General features: G+C 45.9%; 1 protein-coding gene across 1 annotated transcript in view; it reads left to right on the top strand.

Annotated features, from left to right (window-relative positions):
• The window catches only part of ACADVL (acyl-CoA dehydrogenase very long chain), a 215,595-nt gene that overhangs the window by 155,316 nt on the left and 43,553 nt on the right, over positions 1 to 16,726 (top strand). Inside the window, exons 11-13 of the mRNA XM_088461850.1 lie at positions 4,855 to 4,959; positions 11,410 to 11,496; positions 15,795 to 15,857. Coding sequence (XP_088317976.1) covers positions 4,855 to 4,959; positions 11,410 to 11,496; positions 15,795 to 15,857 — 255 coding nt within the window. The remainder of the gene's footprint in view (positions 1 to 4,854; positions 4,960 to 11,409; positions 11,497 to 15,794; positions 15,858 to 16,726) is intronic.

Genomic DNA, 16,726 nt, shown 5'->3' with positions numbered 1-16,726 from the left:
ATGTACGTAGTAAGGTGTAATGGGAGGAGATGTATGTGTTAATGTGTAATGGGAGGAGGTGTACGTAGTAAGGTGTAATGGGAGGGGATGTATGTAGTAAGGTGTAATGGGAGGAGGTGTACATAGTAAGGTGTAATGGGAGGAGATGTATGTAGTAAGGTGTAATGGGAGGAGATGTATGTAGTAAGGTGTAATGGGAGGAGATATATGTATTAATGTGTAATGGGAGGAGGTGTATGTAGTAATGTGTAATGGGAGGAGATGTACGTAGTAAGGTGTAATGGGAGGAGGAGATGTACGTAGTAAGGTGTAATGGGAGGAGATGTATGTACTAAGGTGTAATGGGAAGAGATGTGTGTAGTAAGGTGTAATGGGAGGATATGTATGTAGTAATTTGTAATGGGAGGAGATGTACGTAGTAAGGTGTAATGGGAGGAGGAGATGTACGTAGTAAGGTGTAATGGGAGGAGATGTATGTAGTAAGGTGTAATGGGAGGAGATGTACGTAGTGAGGTGTAATGGGAGGAGATGTTTGTAGTAAGGTGTAATGGGAGGAGATGTACGTAGTAAGGTGTAATGGGAGGAGATGTACGTAGTAAGGTGTAATGTGAGGAGATGTACGTAGTAATGGGAGGAGATGTTTGTAGTAAGGTGTAATGGGAGGAGATGTACGTAGTAATGGGAGGAGATATATGTAGTAAGGTGTAATGGGAGGAGATGTACGTAGTAAGGAGTAATGGGAGGAGGAGATGTACGTAGTAAGGTGTAATGGGAGGAGATGTATGTAGTCAGGTGTAATGGGAGGAGGAGATGTACGTAGTAAGGTGTAATGGGAGGAGATGTATGTAGTAAGGTGTAATGGGAGGAGATGTACGTAGTGAGGTGTAATGGGAGGAGATGTATGTAGTAAGGTGTAATGGGAGGAGGTGTACGTAGTAAGGTGTAATGGGAGGAGATGTATGTAGTAAGGTGTAATGGGAGGAGGTGTACGTAGTAAGGTGTAATGGGAGGAGATGTATGTAGTAAGGTGTAATGGGAGGAGATGTATGTACTAAGGTGTAATGGGAGGACATGTATGTATTAATGTGTAATGGGAGGTGTACGTAGTAAGGTGTAATGGGAGGAGATGTATGTAGTAAGGTGTAATGGGAGGAGGTGTACGTAGTAAGGTGTAATGGGAGGAGATGTATGTAGTAAGGAGTAATGGGAGGAGATGTATGTAGTAAGGTGTAATGGGAGGAGATGTATGTATTAATGTGTAATGGGAGGAGGTGTATGTAGTAAGGTGTAATGGGAAGAGATGTGGGTAGTAAGGTGTAATGGGAGGAGATGTGTGTAGTAATGTGTAATGGGAGGAGATGTACGTAGTAAGGTGTAATGGGAGGAGATGTATGTAGTAAGGTGTAATGGGAGGAGATGTATGTATTAATGTGTAATGGGAGGAGATGTACGTAGTAATGGGAGGAGATGTATGTAGTAAGGTGTAATGGGAGGAGATGTATGTAGTAAGGTGTAATGGGAGGAGATGTACGTATTGAGGTGTAATTGGAGGAGATGTACGTAGTAAGGTGTAATGGGAGGAGATGTATGTGTTAATGTGTAATGGGAGGCGGTGTACGTATTAAGGTGTAATGGGAGGGGATGTATGTAGTAAGGTGTAATGGGAGGAGGTGTACATAGTAAGGTGTAATGGGAGGAGATGTATGTAGTAAGGTGTAATGGGAGGAGATGTATGTAGTAAGGTGTAATGGGAGGAGATATATGTATTAATGTGTAATTGGAGGAGGTGTATGTAGTAATGTGTAATGGGAGGAGATGTACGTAGTAAGGTGTAATGGGAGGAGGAGATGTACGTAGTAAGGTGTAATGGGAGGAAATGTATGTAGTAAGGTGTAATGGGAAGAGATGTGTGTAGTAAGGTGTAATGGGAGGATATGTATGTAGTAATGTGTAATGGGAGGAGATGTACGTAGTAAGGTGTAATGGGAGGAGGAGATGTACGTAGTAAGGTGTAATGGGAGGAGATGTATGTAGTAAGGTGTAATGGGAGGAGATGTACGTAGTGAGGTGTAATGGGAGGAGATGTTTGTAGTAAGGTGTAATGGGAGGAGATGTACGTAGTAAGGTGTAATGGGAGGAGATGTACGTAGTAAGGTGTAATGGGAGGAGATGTACGTAGTAATGGGAGGAGATGTTTGTAGTAAGGTGTAATGGGAGGAGATGTACGTAGTAATGGGAGGAGATGTATGTAGTAAGGTGTAATGGGAGGAGATGTACGTAGTAAGGAGTAATGGGAGGAGGAGATGTACGTAGTAAGGTGTAATGGGAGGAGATGTATGTAGTAAGGTGTAATGGGAGGAGGAGATGTACGTAGTAAGGTGTAATGGGAGGAGATGTATGTAGTAAGGTGTAATGGGAGGAGATGTACGTAGTGAGGTGTAATGGGAGGAGATGTATGTAGTAAGGTGTAATGGGAGGAGATGTTTGTAGTAAGGTGTAATGGGAGGAGATGTACGTAGTAATGGGAGGAGATGTATGTAGTAAGGTGTAATGGAAGGAGATGTACGTAGTGAGGTGTAGTGGGAGGAGGTGTATTTAGTAAGGTGTAATGGGAGGAGATGTACGTAGTGAGGTGTAATGGGAGGAGATGTATGTAGTAAGATGTAATGGGAGGAGGTGTACGTAGTAAGGTGTAATGGGAGGAGATGTATGTAGTAAGGTGTAATGGGAGGAGATGTATGTAGTAAGGTGTAATGGGAGGAGATGTATGTATTAATGTGTAATGGGAGGTGTACGTAGTAAGGTGTAATGGGAGGAGATGTATGTAGTAAGGTGTAATGGGAGGAGATGTACGTAGTGAGGTGTAGTGGGAGGAGGTGTATTTAGTAAGGTGTAATGGGAGGATATGTACGTAGTGAGGTGTAATGGGAGGAGATGTATGTAGTAAGGTGTAATGGGAGGAGATGTGTGTAGTAAGGTTTAATGGGAGGAGATGTACGTAGTAAGGAGTAATGGGAAGAGGAGATGTATGTATGAATGGGTTGAGATGTATGTAGTAAGGTGTAATGGGAGGAGGTGTATGTAGTAAGGTGTAATGGGAAGAGATGTGTGTAGTAATGTGTAATGGGAGGAGATGTATGTAGTAAGGTGTAATGGGAGGAGATGTATGTAGTAATGGGAGGAGATGTATGTAGTAAGGTGTAATGGGAGGAGGTGTATGTAGTAAGGTGTAATGGGAGGAGATATATGTAGTAAGGTGTAATGGCAGGAGATGTATGTAGTATAGTGTAATGGGAGGAGATATACGTAGTAGTGGGAGTAGATGTATGTAGTAAGGTGTAATGGGAGGAGATGTATGTAGTAAGGTGTAATGGGAGGAGATGTATGTAGTAAGGTGTAATGGGAGGAGATGTATGTAGTAAGGTGTAATGGGAGGAGATGTATGTATTAATGTGTAATGGGAGGAGGTGTATGTAGTAAGGTGTAATGGGAAGAGATGTGTGTAGTAAGGTGTAATGGGAGGAGATGTGTGTAGTAATGTGTAATGGGAGGAGATGTACGTAGTAAGGTGTAATGGGAGGAGATGTATGTAGTAAGGTGTAATGGGAGGAGATGTATGTATTAATGTGTAATGGGAGGAGATGTACGTAGTAATGGGAAGAGATGTATGTAGTAAGGTGTAATGGGAGGAGATGTACGTAGTGAGGTGTAGTGGGAGGAGGTGTATTTAGTAAGGTGTAATGGGAGGATATGTACGTAGTGAGGTGTAATGGGAGGAGATGTATGTAGTAAGGTGTAATGGGAGGAGATGTGTGTAGTAAGGTTTATTGGGAGGAGATGTACGTAGTAAGGAGTAATGGGAGGAGGAGATGTATGTATGAATGGGTTGAGATGTATGTAGTAAGGTGTAATGGGAGGAGATGTATGTAGTAAGGTGTAATGGGAGGAGATGTATGTAGTAATGGGAGGAGATGTATGTAGTAATGGGAGGAGATGTATGTAGTAAGGTGTAATGGGAGGAGATATATGTAGTAAGGTGTAATGGCAGGAGATGTATGTAGTAAGGTGTAATGGCAGGAGATGTATGTAGTATAGTGTAATGGGAGGAGATGTATGTAGTAAGGTGTAATGGCAGGAGATGTATGTAGTAAGGTGTAATGGGAGGAGGTGTATGTAGTAAGGTGTAATGGGAGGAGGTGTATGTAGTAAGGTGTGATGGGAGGAGATGTACGTAGTGAGGTGTAATGGGAGGAGCTATAGTTGGGTAGGTGTTATTTGGGTGGTGGTTATGAGTACAGTATTATATATTGGAGATCCCTCTATAACAGGTGGAACATGGGAGGAGGAGATGTATGTAGTAAGGTGTAATGGGAGAAGATGTATGTAGTAAGGTGTAATGGGAGGAGATGTATGTAGTAAGGAGTAATGGGAGGAGGAGATGTACGTAGTAATGGGAGGAGATGTATGTAGTAAGTTGTAATGGGAGGAGATGTATGTAGTAAGGTGTAATGGGAGGAGATGTGTGTAGTAAGGTGTAATGGGAGGAGATGTGTGTGGTAAGGTGTAATGGGAGGAGATGTATGTAGTAAGGTGTAATGGGATGAGATGTGTGTGGTAAGGTGTAATGGGAGGAGATGTATGTAGTAAGGTGTAATGGGGGGAGGAGATGTACGTTGTAAGATGTAATGGGGGGAGGTGTATGTAGTAAGGTGTAATGGGAGGAGATGTGTGTAGTAAGGTGTAATGGGAGGAGCTATACTTGGGTTTGTATAATAGGAGGAGCTATAGTTGGGTAGGTGTTATTTGGGTGGTGGTTATGAGTACAGTAATATATTGGCGATCCCTCTATAACAGGTGGAACATGCCACAAATCGCACCCAGTTTGGAAATAAACTTCACAGCTTTGGAGTTATTCAGGAGAAGCTGGCACGCATGGCAGTACTACAGTATGTTACAGAGGTAACACAAACCCTCCCCATGTGTATGTGCTTGTGCATATTTATATATGTGTGTTTGTAATATGAGATAGATAGATAGATAGGAGAGAGATAGGAGATATTAGTTAGATTGATAGATGATAGATATTAGATAGATATGAGATAGATAGATATATGAGTAAAACTTACCCTTGTTAACTCTTTCTTCGAAGTCCACAGGGAGACAGTGGGGTGTTGGTGGGACTTTGAGGACCGGACACCAACAGCAAAGCTTTTTCAATCTCAGGATGCTCTGGTCCTTCCCCCTATACTCCGCCTACAGCCTGAGGGCACTTCAGTTTTGTTAACAAGCCCAAGGCAGGAGCAGGATAGGAGAAAAGTTAGACTGGTACACTGGGGAATCACACTCACATAGAGAAGGATACAAGTGACCAAGAGAAGAAACCCACAGAAGCCAGGTACGTCCTGTGGACCCTATGGACTTCGAAGAAAGAGAGTTAACAAGGGTAAGTTTTACCATAACTCTCCTTTTCTTCTTCATGGTCCATAGGGCTCAACAGGGAGACAATGGGGATGTCCCAAAGCAGTTGTTCAAGGGTGCTCCTGAGCTGAGTGAAGAACCCGGCGCCCGAAGGAAGCATCCTGAGAGGCAAAAGTATCAAAGGCATAAAACCTAAGAAAGGTGTGAACAGACGACTGCGTGACCGCCTTTGCATAGGTGTTCAGCTGAGGCGCCACACCGCGCTCCCCACGAGGGACCTACAGAGCGAGTAGAATGAGCAGATACTGTAGCCAGTACAGGAAGGCCTATCTGCTTGTAAGCCTGTGAGATAGTCATGAGAAGCCATCTGGCCAGAGTCTGTTAGCTGGCCAAACCCTATTATGGAATCTATATACTGTAAGATGAAGAGGGACTCAGTTTTCCTCATGGAACTAGTACGGTCCACGTAGATCTTCAGAGCACGGACCACATCCAAAGAGGCCTCACCTGCCGAGAGGTCTGGTGATTGAAAGGCCGGAACCACAATTTCCTTATTGAGATGGAAACGAGAAACCACCTTGGCAGGAAGTCTGGGCACGTTCTAAGAACAGCCCTGTCTTGATGAAAGGTTAAAAAGGGGGAGCAACATGAAAGCGCCCCTAAATGAGTAGAATGAGCAGATACTATAGCCAGAAGAAACAGAGTCTTCTCAGTGAGCCCCTTGACATCCACTGATTCCAGGGGTTCGAAAGGAGGTTCCTGAAGTGCTTGGAGAACCATTGACAAATCCCACAGAGCCACAGGAGGGACAAAGGGAGGTTGTATACGTAGAACATCTTGTAGGAAGGTGTGAACATCAGGTAGAGGAGCAATTCTGCGCTGGAACCAGATGGACAGAGCAGAGAGCTGCACTGTCAGATGCTAGGCGGAGTCCAAGATCCAATCCAGTCTGAAGAAAGGCAAGTATTCTAGAAACCTTCAAAACTTGAGGGTCATAGTTTCTAGGAGCACACCACTGGAAATATGTATACCGTACCCGGTGATGAATTCTGGCAGACCCCCGGTTTACGTTCTTTGAGCATGGTCTGGACTACAGAGCTGGAAAACCCTTAGACCTTAGGAGGGATTTCTCAAGAGTCAAGCCGTTAAAGACAGGCGGTCCAGGTTCGGATGTAGACTGGGACCCTGAGACAACAGGTTTGGTCGTTGTGGAAGTTGAAGAGGAACGTCTATGGAGAGACTTTGAAGATCTGAGTACCAATGGCGTCTGGGCCAAGCCGGAGCCGCCAACAGGACTGTGCCCCCTTCCTGTTTGAACTTCTGAAGAACCCGAGGAAGAAGGGAGATTGGAGGGATGAGGTATGCCAAATAGAAGGTCCACCTCACAGATAATACGTCCACAAAGGCTGCGTAGGGAGTCTGTTGTCCTGGCTCCATACACTGGAAGTAGAATGGTTGTGTCGTGAGGTCATGAGGTCCACATCTGGTAGACCCCATTTTTCCACCAGGAGCTGAAAGACTTCTGGATGTATAGACCACTCCCCTGCATGCACGTCATGACGGCTGAGGAAATCCGCTTCCCAATTGAGAATTCCTGGGATGAACACTGCGGAGATGGCTGGGAGATGTGTTCGGCCCATGTGAGAATGCGGGACACTTCTGCTATTGCTGTCTGACTTCGAATGCCTCCTTGGTGAATGAGGTAGGCCACCGCCATGGCGTTGTCGGACTGTGCTTGTACTAGCCTGCCCTGAAGAATATCCTGAGCTAGAGTGAGAGCTCTGTAGATGGCTCGGAGTTCCAGGACATTGATAGGCAAAATCACCTCGGCTGGAGTCCAGCGTCCTTGGAAGGAGTGTTGGCTGGTTACTGCGCCCCCACCCGCGAAGGCTTGTGTCTGTGGGGATCCAAAAGGGGTACTGCTTATTTAAGTGGGACGTCTGTACCCACCAGGCTAGGGACAAGCCCATCATCTGGGATTTGACCCGGGGGTTGCTAAACCTAACCCCCCCACTTCCCGAATCTTTAACCTTACCCTCCCCCTAGTGGCGCCTAACCCGCCCTTCCCCTAGCCTAACCCTAACCTTCCCCAGGGGGTGCATAACCCTAAGTCCCCTCAGGGGTCCGTAAACCTAACCCCCCCCATCCCCGGGCTAAGTAGTATACTTATCCGGCTCTGGCTTCCGGCATCGGGATTAAGATAGGCGTTGGTATTTCAACGCCTATCTTAAGTCCTGTGTCGGGCATGTATAGTCAGGATTTAAATCGGCGGCATCGCAGCCGCCGGTCTATTAACTACATCCGCTGCCAGACATAGCTGCAAGAATAATGTATCACACAATCTGTCACAGGGCAGTGAGCAACCCAGATGTATGTGCAATATGGCACAGTGTAGTGCGCAACAGCGATATATAGTATGTGATAGCCCTCACAAATATAGGGAGATGGGAGGTACAATGAATCACAAGTCACATACAATGCAGAGTATACAACATAACCGCAGTGGCTGGTAGGAAATAGCGCTGTGTATAACCTGGTCCTGGTATACAGGGAGACCGGACGCAGCGTTCCCGGAGATCTGAATGCAGAAAATGGCTGCCGTGAGTCTCAGAGGGGGCGGAGGGTGATGGATGAGCAGCAGGACCGCAGTGGAATGGCGCCCTGAGTCGGGGGAGAGCGCCTTCTCCCCTATGCTGACATCAACCACTGGGTCCCCTGGCTATAAATTGCCCTGCGCCCTGGTGGTATACTGGAGTCCCGGACGAACCGGCGTCCACATCAGCGCCTCCGGTCTGTCTCCTGAGACTGGAGGCAAGACTGCGCATAGACGTGGGTCCCCGCCAGCGGGCATCTGCCTTGCCTGCCCCCTTGGTTTCCGGCTGAAGTCTGGGGCCCGGGGAGCCCTGCTAGCTAGGTCCCCCTCAGAGCCCCGCCGGGAGTATCTAGCCGAGGGCTGGTGTCGCGGCGCAACGGATGGGTAATGGAATAATAGTGCAGATGTCTCACGCTGCTGTTATGTAGTAAAATAAGTGAAAATAAAGGTAAAATATAAAAATAAGCTTAATAGCAGCCTTACTGTTATAACGGTGGTCCAGCTCCTGCCGGACACCAACGAGTTGTCATCACGCTGTGGGCGGGGTATAGGGGGAAGGACCGGAGTATCCTGGGATTGAAAAGCTTTGTTGTTGGTGTCCGGTCCTCCAAGTCCCACCTAGACCCCATTGTCTCCCTGTGGAGCCCTATGGACCCTGAAGAAGAAAGTGTCACTACAGTATCTCAGTTACGCTCAAAGCTGAGCAGGGAGACCCAACCTGTAGCTGATATGTATGTATGTATGTGTAACACTAATGTAATGGACATTGCTATGTGTATAAATCTGAGTGATAGTCGGACATGTATGTATGTGTATGTATGTATATGTAACACTAATGTAATGGACATTGCCATGTGTATAAATCTGAGTGATATCGGACATGTATGTATGTATGTATATGTAACAATAATGTAATGGACATTGCCATGTGTATGAATCTGAGTGATATCGGACATGTATGTATGTATGTATATGTAACAATAATGTAATGGACATTGCCATGTGTATGAATCTGAGTGAAATCGGACATGTATGTATGTATATGTAACACTAATGTAATGGACATTACCATGTGTATAAATCTGAGTGATATCGGACATGTATGTATATGTAACAATAATGTAATGGCCATTGCCATGTGTATATTTCCGACTGATAGTCGGACATGTATGTATGTATGTATGTATGTGTAACAATAATGTAATGGCCATTGCCATGTGTATAATTCCGACTGATAGTCGGACATGTATGTATGTATGTATGTGTAACAATAATGTAATGGACATTACCATGTGTATAAATCTGAGTGATATCGGACATGTATGTATGTATATGTAACAATAATGTAATGGCCATTGCCATGTGTATATTTCCGACTGATAGTCGGACATGTATGTATGTATGTGTAACAATAATGTAATGGCCATTGCCATGTGTATAATTCCGACTGATAGTCGGACATGTATGTATGTATGTGTAACAATAATGTATTGGACATTGCCATGTGTATAACTCTGAGTGATATCAGACATGTATGTATGTATGTATGTATAACAATAATGTAATGGACATTGCCATGTGTATGAATCTGAGTGATATCGGACATGTATGTATGTATGTATATGTAACAATAATGTAATGGACATTGCCATGTGTATGAATCTGAGTGATATCGGACATGTATGTATGTATATGTAACAATAATGTAATGGCCATTGCCATGTGTATATTTCCGACTGATAGTCGGACATGTATGTATGTATGTATGTATGTGTAACAATAATGTAATGGCCATTGCCATGTGTATAATTCCGACTGATAGTCGGACATGTATGTATGTATGTATGTGTAACAATAATGTAATGGACATTACCATGTGTATAAATCTGAGTGATATCGGACATGTATGTATGTATATGTAACAATAATGTAATGGCCATTGCCATGTGTATATTTCCGACTGATAGTCGGACATGTATGTATGTATGTGTAACAATAATGTATTGGACATTGCCATGTGTATAACTCTGAGTGATATCAGACATGTATGTATGTATGTATGTATGTATAACAATAATGTAATGGACATTGCCATGTGTATGAATCTGAGTGATATCGGACATGTATGTATGTATGTATATGTAACAATAATGTAATGGACATTGCCATGTGTATGAATCTGAGTGATATCGGACATGTATGTATGTATATGTAACAATAATGTAATGGCCATTGCCATGTGTATATTTCCGACTGATAGTCGGACATGTATGTATGTATGTATGTGTAACAATAATGTAATGGACATTACCATGTGTATAATTCTGACTGATAGTCGGACATGTATGTATGTATGTATAACACTAATGTAATGGGCATTGCCATGTGTATGAATCTGAGTGATATCGGACATGTATGTATGTATGTATAACACTAATGTAATGGACATTACCATGCATATAATTCTGAGTGATAGCCGGACATGTATGTATGTATGTATGTATGTGTAACAATAATGTAATGGCCATTGCCATGTGTATAATTCTGACTGATAGTCGGACATGTATGTATGTATGTATGTATGTATAACACTAAAGTAATGGACATTACTATGCGTATAATTCTGAGTGATAGCCAGACATGTATGTATGTATGTATGTATATGTAACACTAATGTAATGGACATTGCCATGTGTATAAATCTGAGTGATAGTCGGACATGTATGTATGTAAGTATGTATATGTAACACTAATGTAATGGACATTGCCATGTGTATGAATCTGAGTGATATCGGACATGTATGTAAGTATGTATATGTAACACTAATGTAATGGACATTGCCATGTGTATAAATCTGAGTGATAGTCGGACATGTATGTATATGTAACACTAATGTAATGGACATTGCCATGTGTATGAATCTGAGTGATATCGGACATGTAAGTATGTATGTATGTATAACACTAATGTAATGGACATTACCATGCGTATAATTCTGAGTGATAGCCAGACATGTATGTATGTATATGTAACACTAATGTAATGGACATTACCATGCGTATAATTCTGAGTGATATCGGACATGTATGTATGTGTAACAATAATGTAATGGACATTGCCATGTGTATAATTCTGACTGATAGTCGGACATGTCTGTATGTATGTATATGTAACAATAATGTAATGGACATTGCCATGCGTATAATTCTGAGTGATAGCCAGACATATATGTATATGTGTGTGTGTGTTATACCACCCATTACTGCCTCCTCCACTGTATAAGTGTGACGGGTCAGTGACAAATCTGTATTTCTTATTGTGCAGTTTCTGACGCAATATATAGCCCTGTTTCTGTCCCCACTTACATGCAGGAACTGATATCTCCCTTTCTCTCCAGTCAATGGCATATATGATAAGTGCAAACATGGACTCTGGGGCAAAGGATTTCCAGATAGAAGCCGCAATCAGCAAAGTCTTTGGCTCGGTGAGCGCTACCACTCATCGTCTGTCCTGACCAATCCTCCCTTTACCATTCATTATGTGTCCTGACCAGTCCTCCCTCTACCACTCATCATCTGTCCTGACAAGTTCTCCCTCTACCATTCATTATCTGTCCTGACCAGTCCTCCCTCTACCATTCATCATCTCTCCTGACCAGTCCTTCCTCTACCATTCATCATCTGTCCTGACAAGTCCTCACTTTACCAATGATCATCTATCCTGACCAATCCTCCCTCTACCATTCATCATCTGCCCTGACCAGTCCTCCCTCTACCACTCATCATCTGTCCTGACCAGTCCTCCATCTACCACTCATCATCTGTCCTGACCAGTCCTCCCTCTACCATTCATCATCTGTCCTGACCAGTCCTCCCTCTACCATTCATTATCTGTCCTGACCAGTCCTCCCTCTACCACTCATCATCTGTCCTGACCAGTCCTCCCTCTACCATTCATCTGTCCTGACCAGTCCTCCCTTTACCAGTCATCATCTACCCTGACCAGTCCTTCCTCTACCACTCATCATCTGTCCTGACCAGTCCTCCCTCTACCATTCATCATCTATCCTGAAGAGTACTCCCTCTACCACTCATCTGTCCTGACCAGTCTTCCCTCTACCATTCATCATCTGTCCTGACCAGTCCTCTCTCTACCACTCAACATCTGTCCTGACCAGTCCTTCCTCTACCACTCATCATCTATCCTGACCAATCCTCCCTCTACCATTCATCATCTGCCCTGACCAGTCCTCCCTCTACCACTCATCATCTGTCCTGACCAGTCCTCCATCTACCACTCATCATCTGTCCTGACCAGTCCTCCCTCTACCATTCATCATCTGTCCTGACCAGTCCTCCCTCTACCACTCATCTCTCCTGACCAGTCCTCCCTCTACCATTCATCATCTATCCTGAAGAGTACTCCCTCTACCACTCATCTGTCCTGACCAGTCCTCCCTCTACCATTCATCATCTACCCTGACCAGTCCTCCCTCTACCATTCATCATCTGTCCTGACCAGTCCTTCCTCTACCATTTATTATCTGTCCTGACCAGTCCTCCCTCTACCACTCATCATCTGTCCTGACCAGTCCTCTCTCTACCACTCATTATCTACCCTGACCAGTCCTCCCTCTACCATTCATCATCTGTCCTGACCAGTCCTTTCTCTACCATTCATCATCTGTCCTGACCAGTCCTCCCTCTACCACTCATCTACCCTGACCAGTCCTCCCTCTACCATTCATCATCTATCCTGACCAGTCCTCCCTCTACCACTCATCTGTCCTGACCAGTCCTCCCTCTACCATTCATCATCTGTCCTGACCAGTCCTACCTCTACCACTCATCATCTGTCCTGTCCGGTCCTCCCTCTACCACTCATCATCTGTCCTGATCAGCCCTCCCTCTACCACTCATCATCTATCCTGAAGAGTCCTTCCTCTACCATTTATTATCTGTCCTGACCAGTCCTCCCTCTACCACTCATCATCTGTCCTGACCAGTCCTCCCTCTACCATTCATCATCTGTCATGACCAGTCCTCCCTCTACCACTCATCATCTGTCATGACCAGTCCTCCCTCTACCATTCATCATCTGTCCTGACCAGTCCTCCCTCTAACACTCATCATCTATCCTGAAGAGTACTCCCTCTACCATTCATCATCTGTCCTGACCAGTCCTCCCTCTACCATTCATCATCTATCCTGACCAGTCCTCCCTCTAACACTCATCATCTGTCCTGACCAGTCCTCCCTCTACCACTCATCATCTATCCTGACCAGTCCTTCCTCTACCACTCATCTGTCCTGACCAGTCCTCCCTCTACCATTCATCATCTATCCTGAAGAGTACTCCCTCTACCACTCATCTGTCCTGACCAGTCCTCCCTCTACCATTCATCATCTGTCCTGACCAGTCCTCCCTCTACCACTCATCATCTGTCCTGACCAGTCCTCTCTCTACCACTCATTATCTACCCTGACCAGTCCTCCCTCTACCATTCATCATCTGTCCTGACCAGTCCTTTCTCTACCATTCATCATCTGTCCTGACCAGTCCTCCCTCTACCACTCATCTACCCTGACCAGTCCTCCCTCTACCATTCATCATCTATCCTGACCAGTCCTCCCTCTACCACTCATCTGTCCTGACCAGTCCTCCCTCTACCATTCATCATCTGTCCTGACCAGTCCTACCTCTACCACTCATCATCTGTCCTGTCCGGTCCTCCCTCTACCACTCATCATCTGTCCTGATCAGCCCTCCCTCTACCACTCATCATCTATCCTGAAGAGTCCTTCCTCTACCATTTATTATCTGTCCTGACCAGTCCTCCCTCTATCACTCATCATCTGTCCTGACCAGTCCTCTCTCTACCACTCATTATCTACCCTGACCAGTCCTCTCTCTACCATTCATCATCTGTCCTGACCAGTCCTCTCTCTACCATTCATCATCTGTCCTGACCAGTCCTTTCTCTACCATTCATCATCTGTCCTGGCCAGTCCTCCCTCTACCACTCATCTACCCTGACCAGTCCTCCCTCTACCACTCATTATCTATCCTGACTAGTCCTCCCTCTACCATTCATCATCTGTCATGACCAGTCCTCCCTTTACCACTCATCATCTGTCATGACCAGTCCTCCCTTTACCATTCATCATCTGTCCTGACCAGTCCTCCCTCTACCACTCATCTGTCCTGACCAGTCCTCCCTCTACCATTCATCATCTATCCTGAAGAGTACTCCCTCTACCATTCATCATCTGTCCTGACCAGTCCTCCCTCTACCATTCATCATCTATCCTGACCAGTCCTCCCTCTAACACTCATCATCTGTCCTGACCAGTCCTCCCTCTACCATTCATCATCTGTCCTGACCAGTCCTCCCTCTACCATTCATCATCTATCCTGAAGAGTACTCCCTCTACCATTCATCATCTGTCCTGACCAGTCCTCCCTCTACCACTCATCATCTATCCTGACCAGTCCTCCCTCTACCACTCATCATCTATCCTGACCAGTCCTCCCTCTACCACTCATCATCTCTCCTGACCAGTCCTCCCTCTACAGTTCATCATCTGCCCTGACCAGTCCTCCCTCTTCCACTCATCATCTGTCCTGACCAGTCCTCTAACACTCATCATCTGTCCTGACCAGTCCTCCCTCTACCATTCATCATCTGTCCTGACCAGTCCTCCCTCTACCATTCATCATCTGTCCTGACCAGTCCTTCCTCTACCACTCATCATCTGTCCTGACCAGTCCTCCCTCTACCATTCACCATCTGTGCTGTGACCAGTCCTTCCTCTAACACTCATCATCTGTCCTGACCAGTCCTCCCTCTACCATTCATCATCTGTCCTGACCAGTCCTCCCTCTACCATTCATCATCTGTCCTGACCAGTCCTTCCTCTACCACTCATCATCTGTCCTGACCAGTCCTCCCTCTACCACTCATCTGTCCTGACCAGTCCTCCCTCTACCATTCATCATCTGTCCTGACCAGTCCTTCCTCTACCACTCATCATCTGTCCTGACCGGTCCTCCCTCTACCACTCATCATCTGTCCTGACCAGCCCTCCCTCTACCACTCATCATCTATCCTGAAGAGTCCTCCCTCTACCATTTATTATCTGTCCTGACCAGTCCTCCCTCTACCACTCATCATCTGTCCTGACCAGTCCTCCCTCTACCATTCATCATTTGTCCTGACCAGTCCTTCCTCTACCACTCATCATCTGTCCTGACCAGTCCTCCCTCTACCACTCATCTGTCCTGACCAGTCCTCCCTCTACCATTCATCATCTGTCCTGACCAGTCCTTCCTCTACCACTCATCATCTGTCCTGACCGGTCCTCCCTCTACCACTCATCATCTGTCCTGACCAGCCCTCCCTCTACCACTCATCATCTATCCTGAAGAGTCCTTCCTCTACCATTTATTATCTGTCCTGACCAGTCCTCCCTCTACCACTCATCATCTGTCCTGACCAGTCCTCTCTCTACCACTCATTATCTACCCTGACCAGTCCTCTCTCTACCATTCATCATCTGTCCTGAACAGTCCTCCCTCTACCATTCATCATCTGTCCTGACCAGTCCTCCCTCTACCACTTATCATCTCTCCTGACCAGTCCTCCCTCTACCATTAATCAGCTGTCCTGACCAGTCCTCCCTCTACCATTCATGATCAGGGGAATGATCGCTGCGGTGGCCACAGAATGATCCGTTTCCCAAACCTCTCCATAAATGTCTGACCAGATTCTCTTTCCCACAGGAGGCGGCTTGGTCGGTGACAGATGAGTGTATTCAGATACTGGGAGGAACGGGGTTTATGAAGGTAATTTCTGCAGACATTACATATATCTCCAGAAAACCCAATAACCACATACTCCTTCCCGCAGCCTAATTTCTTTTTTATTTATTTAAAGATTATTCCTCTCCCCATCTGTATTTTCCACAACCCCAATCCTCCATTCTAGGCTTTCCTCTCGCCAAACCCTCCTCCATCTCACCTCATTCCCGCATTATTCCTCTCATCCCCATCTTTGTTCTCCCCAACCCCAGTCCTCCATTCCAGGCTTTCCTCACTCCATATCCTCCTCCATCTCTCCTCAGTCCCTCATTTTCTTCTGCAGAGTCCCCGGGTGACCTTGGGGTATACGTGATACAGAGTCATCCGGGCACCTTACGCAGTAAATTTTTCTCCCAGGATGTACTTGGGTCTCCCTCTATACCCGGGCCAGAGGCACCTCAGTTTCATTGGGTTCCCAACCGGAGTCGGGTCACTGAACGCGGTGGGGCTGTTCCAGCCCCTGAAAATCCTTCATTTCTTAATTTCTTCTGAGCAGACAGCACGGACAGTCCAGAGAACGTACGTGCTGCCACTCCATCACCCCGCCGGTGCCGAGACGCCGGTACTGATCCGGGGATCTCGGTGGGTTTCCGGGGTTTAAGCTAGCAGGGACCCCGGAGGTTCCCTGGACTATGGCTGGACGCTACGGGGATTAAGGTAAGCGGCGGGTCACCGTAACGGGGACCCGCTGAGACACAGTCCTCCTTCCCCAGGGCTGGGGATGACAGCATGTGGAGCCGGGCACTCAGTCTTGCACTTCCACTAGACCACCAGGGACAGCGGGGCTGTGGTTATATGGAACGCCCCAGCGTCCCGGGGGTTAAATGCTGGCCTGGGGAGGCAGCCTTCCCTGT

The sequence above is a fragment of the Taudactylus pleione genome, unplaced genomic scaffold (assembly GCF_031769625.1).
Source record: "Taudactylus pleione unplaced genomic scaffold, aTauple2 ptg001110l, whole genome shotgun sequence".
Classification (NCBI taxonomy): Eukaryota; Metazoa; Chordata; class Amphibia; order Anura; family Myobatrachidae; genus Taudactylus; species Taudactylus pleione.
Note: the sequence above shows the minus strand (reverse complement) of the source record. Positions and strands in the feature narration are given on the sequence as shown.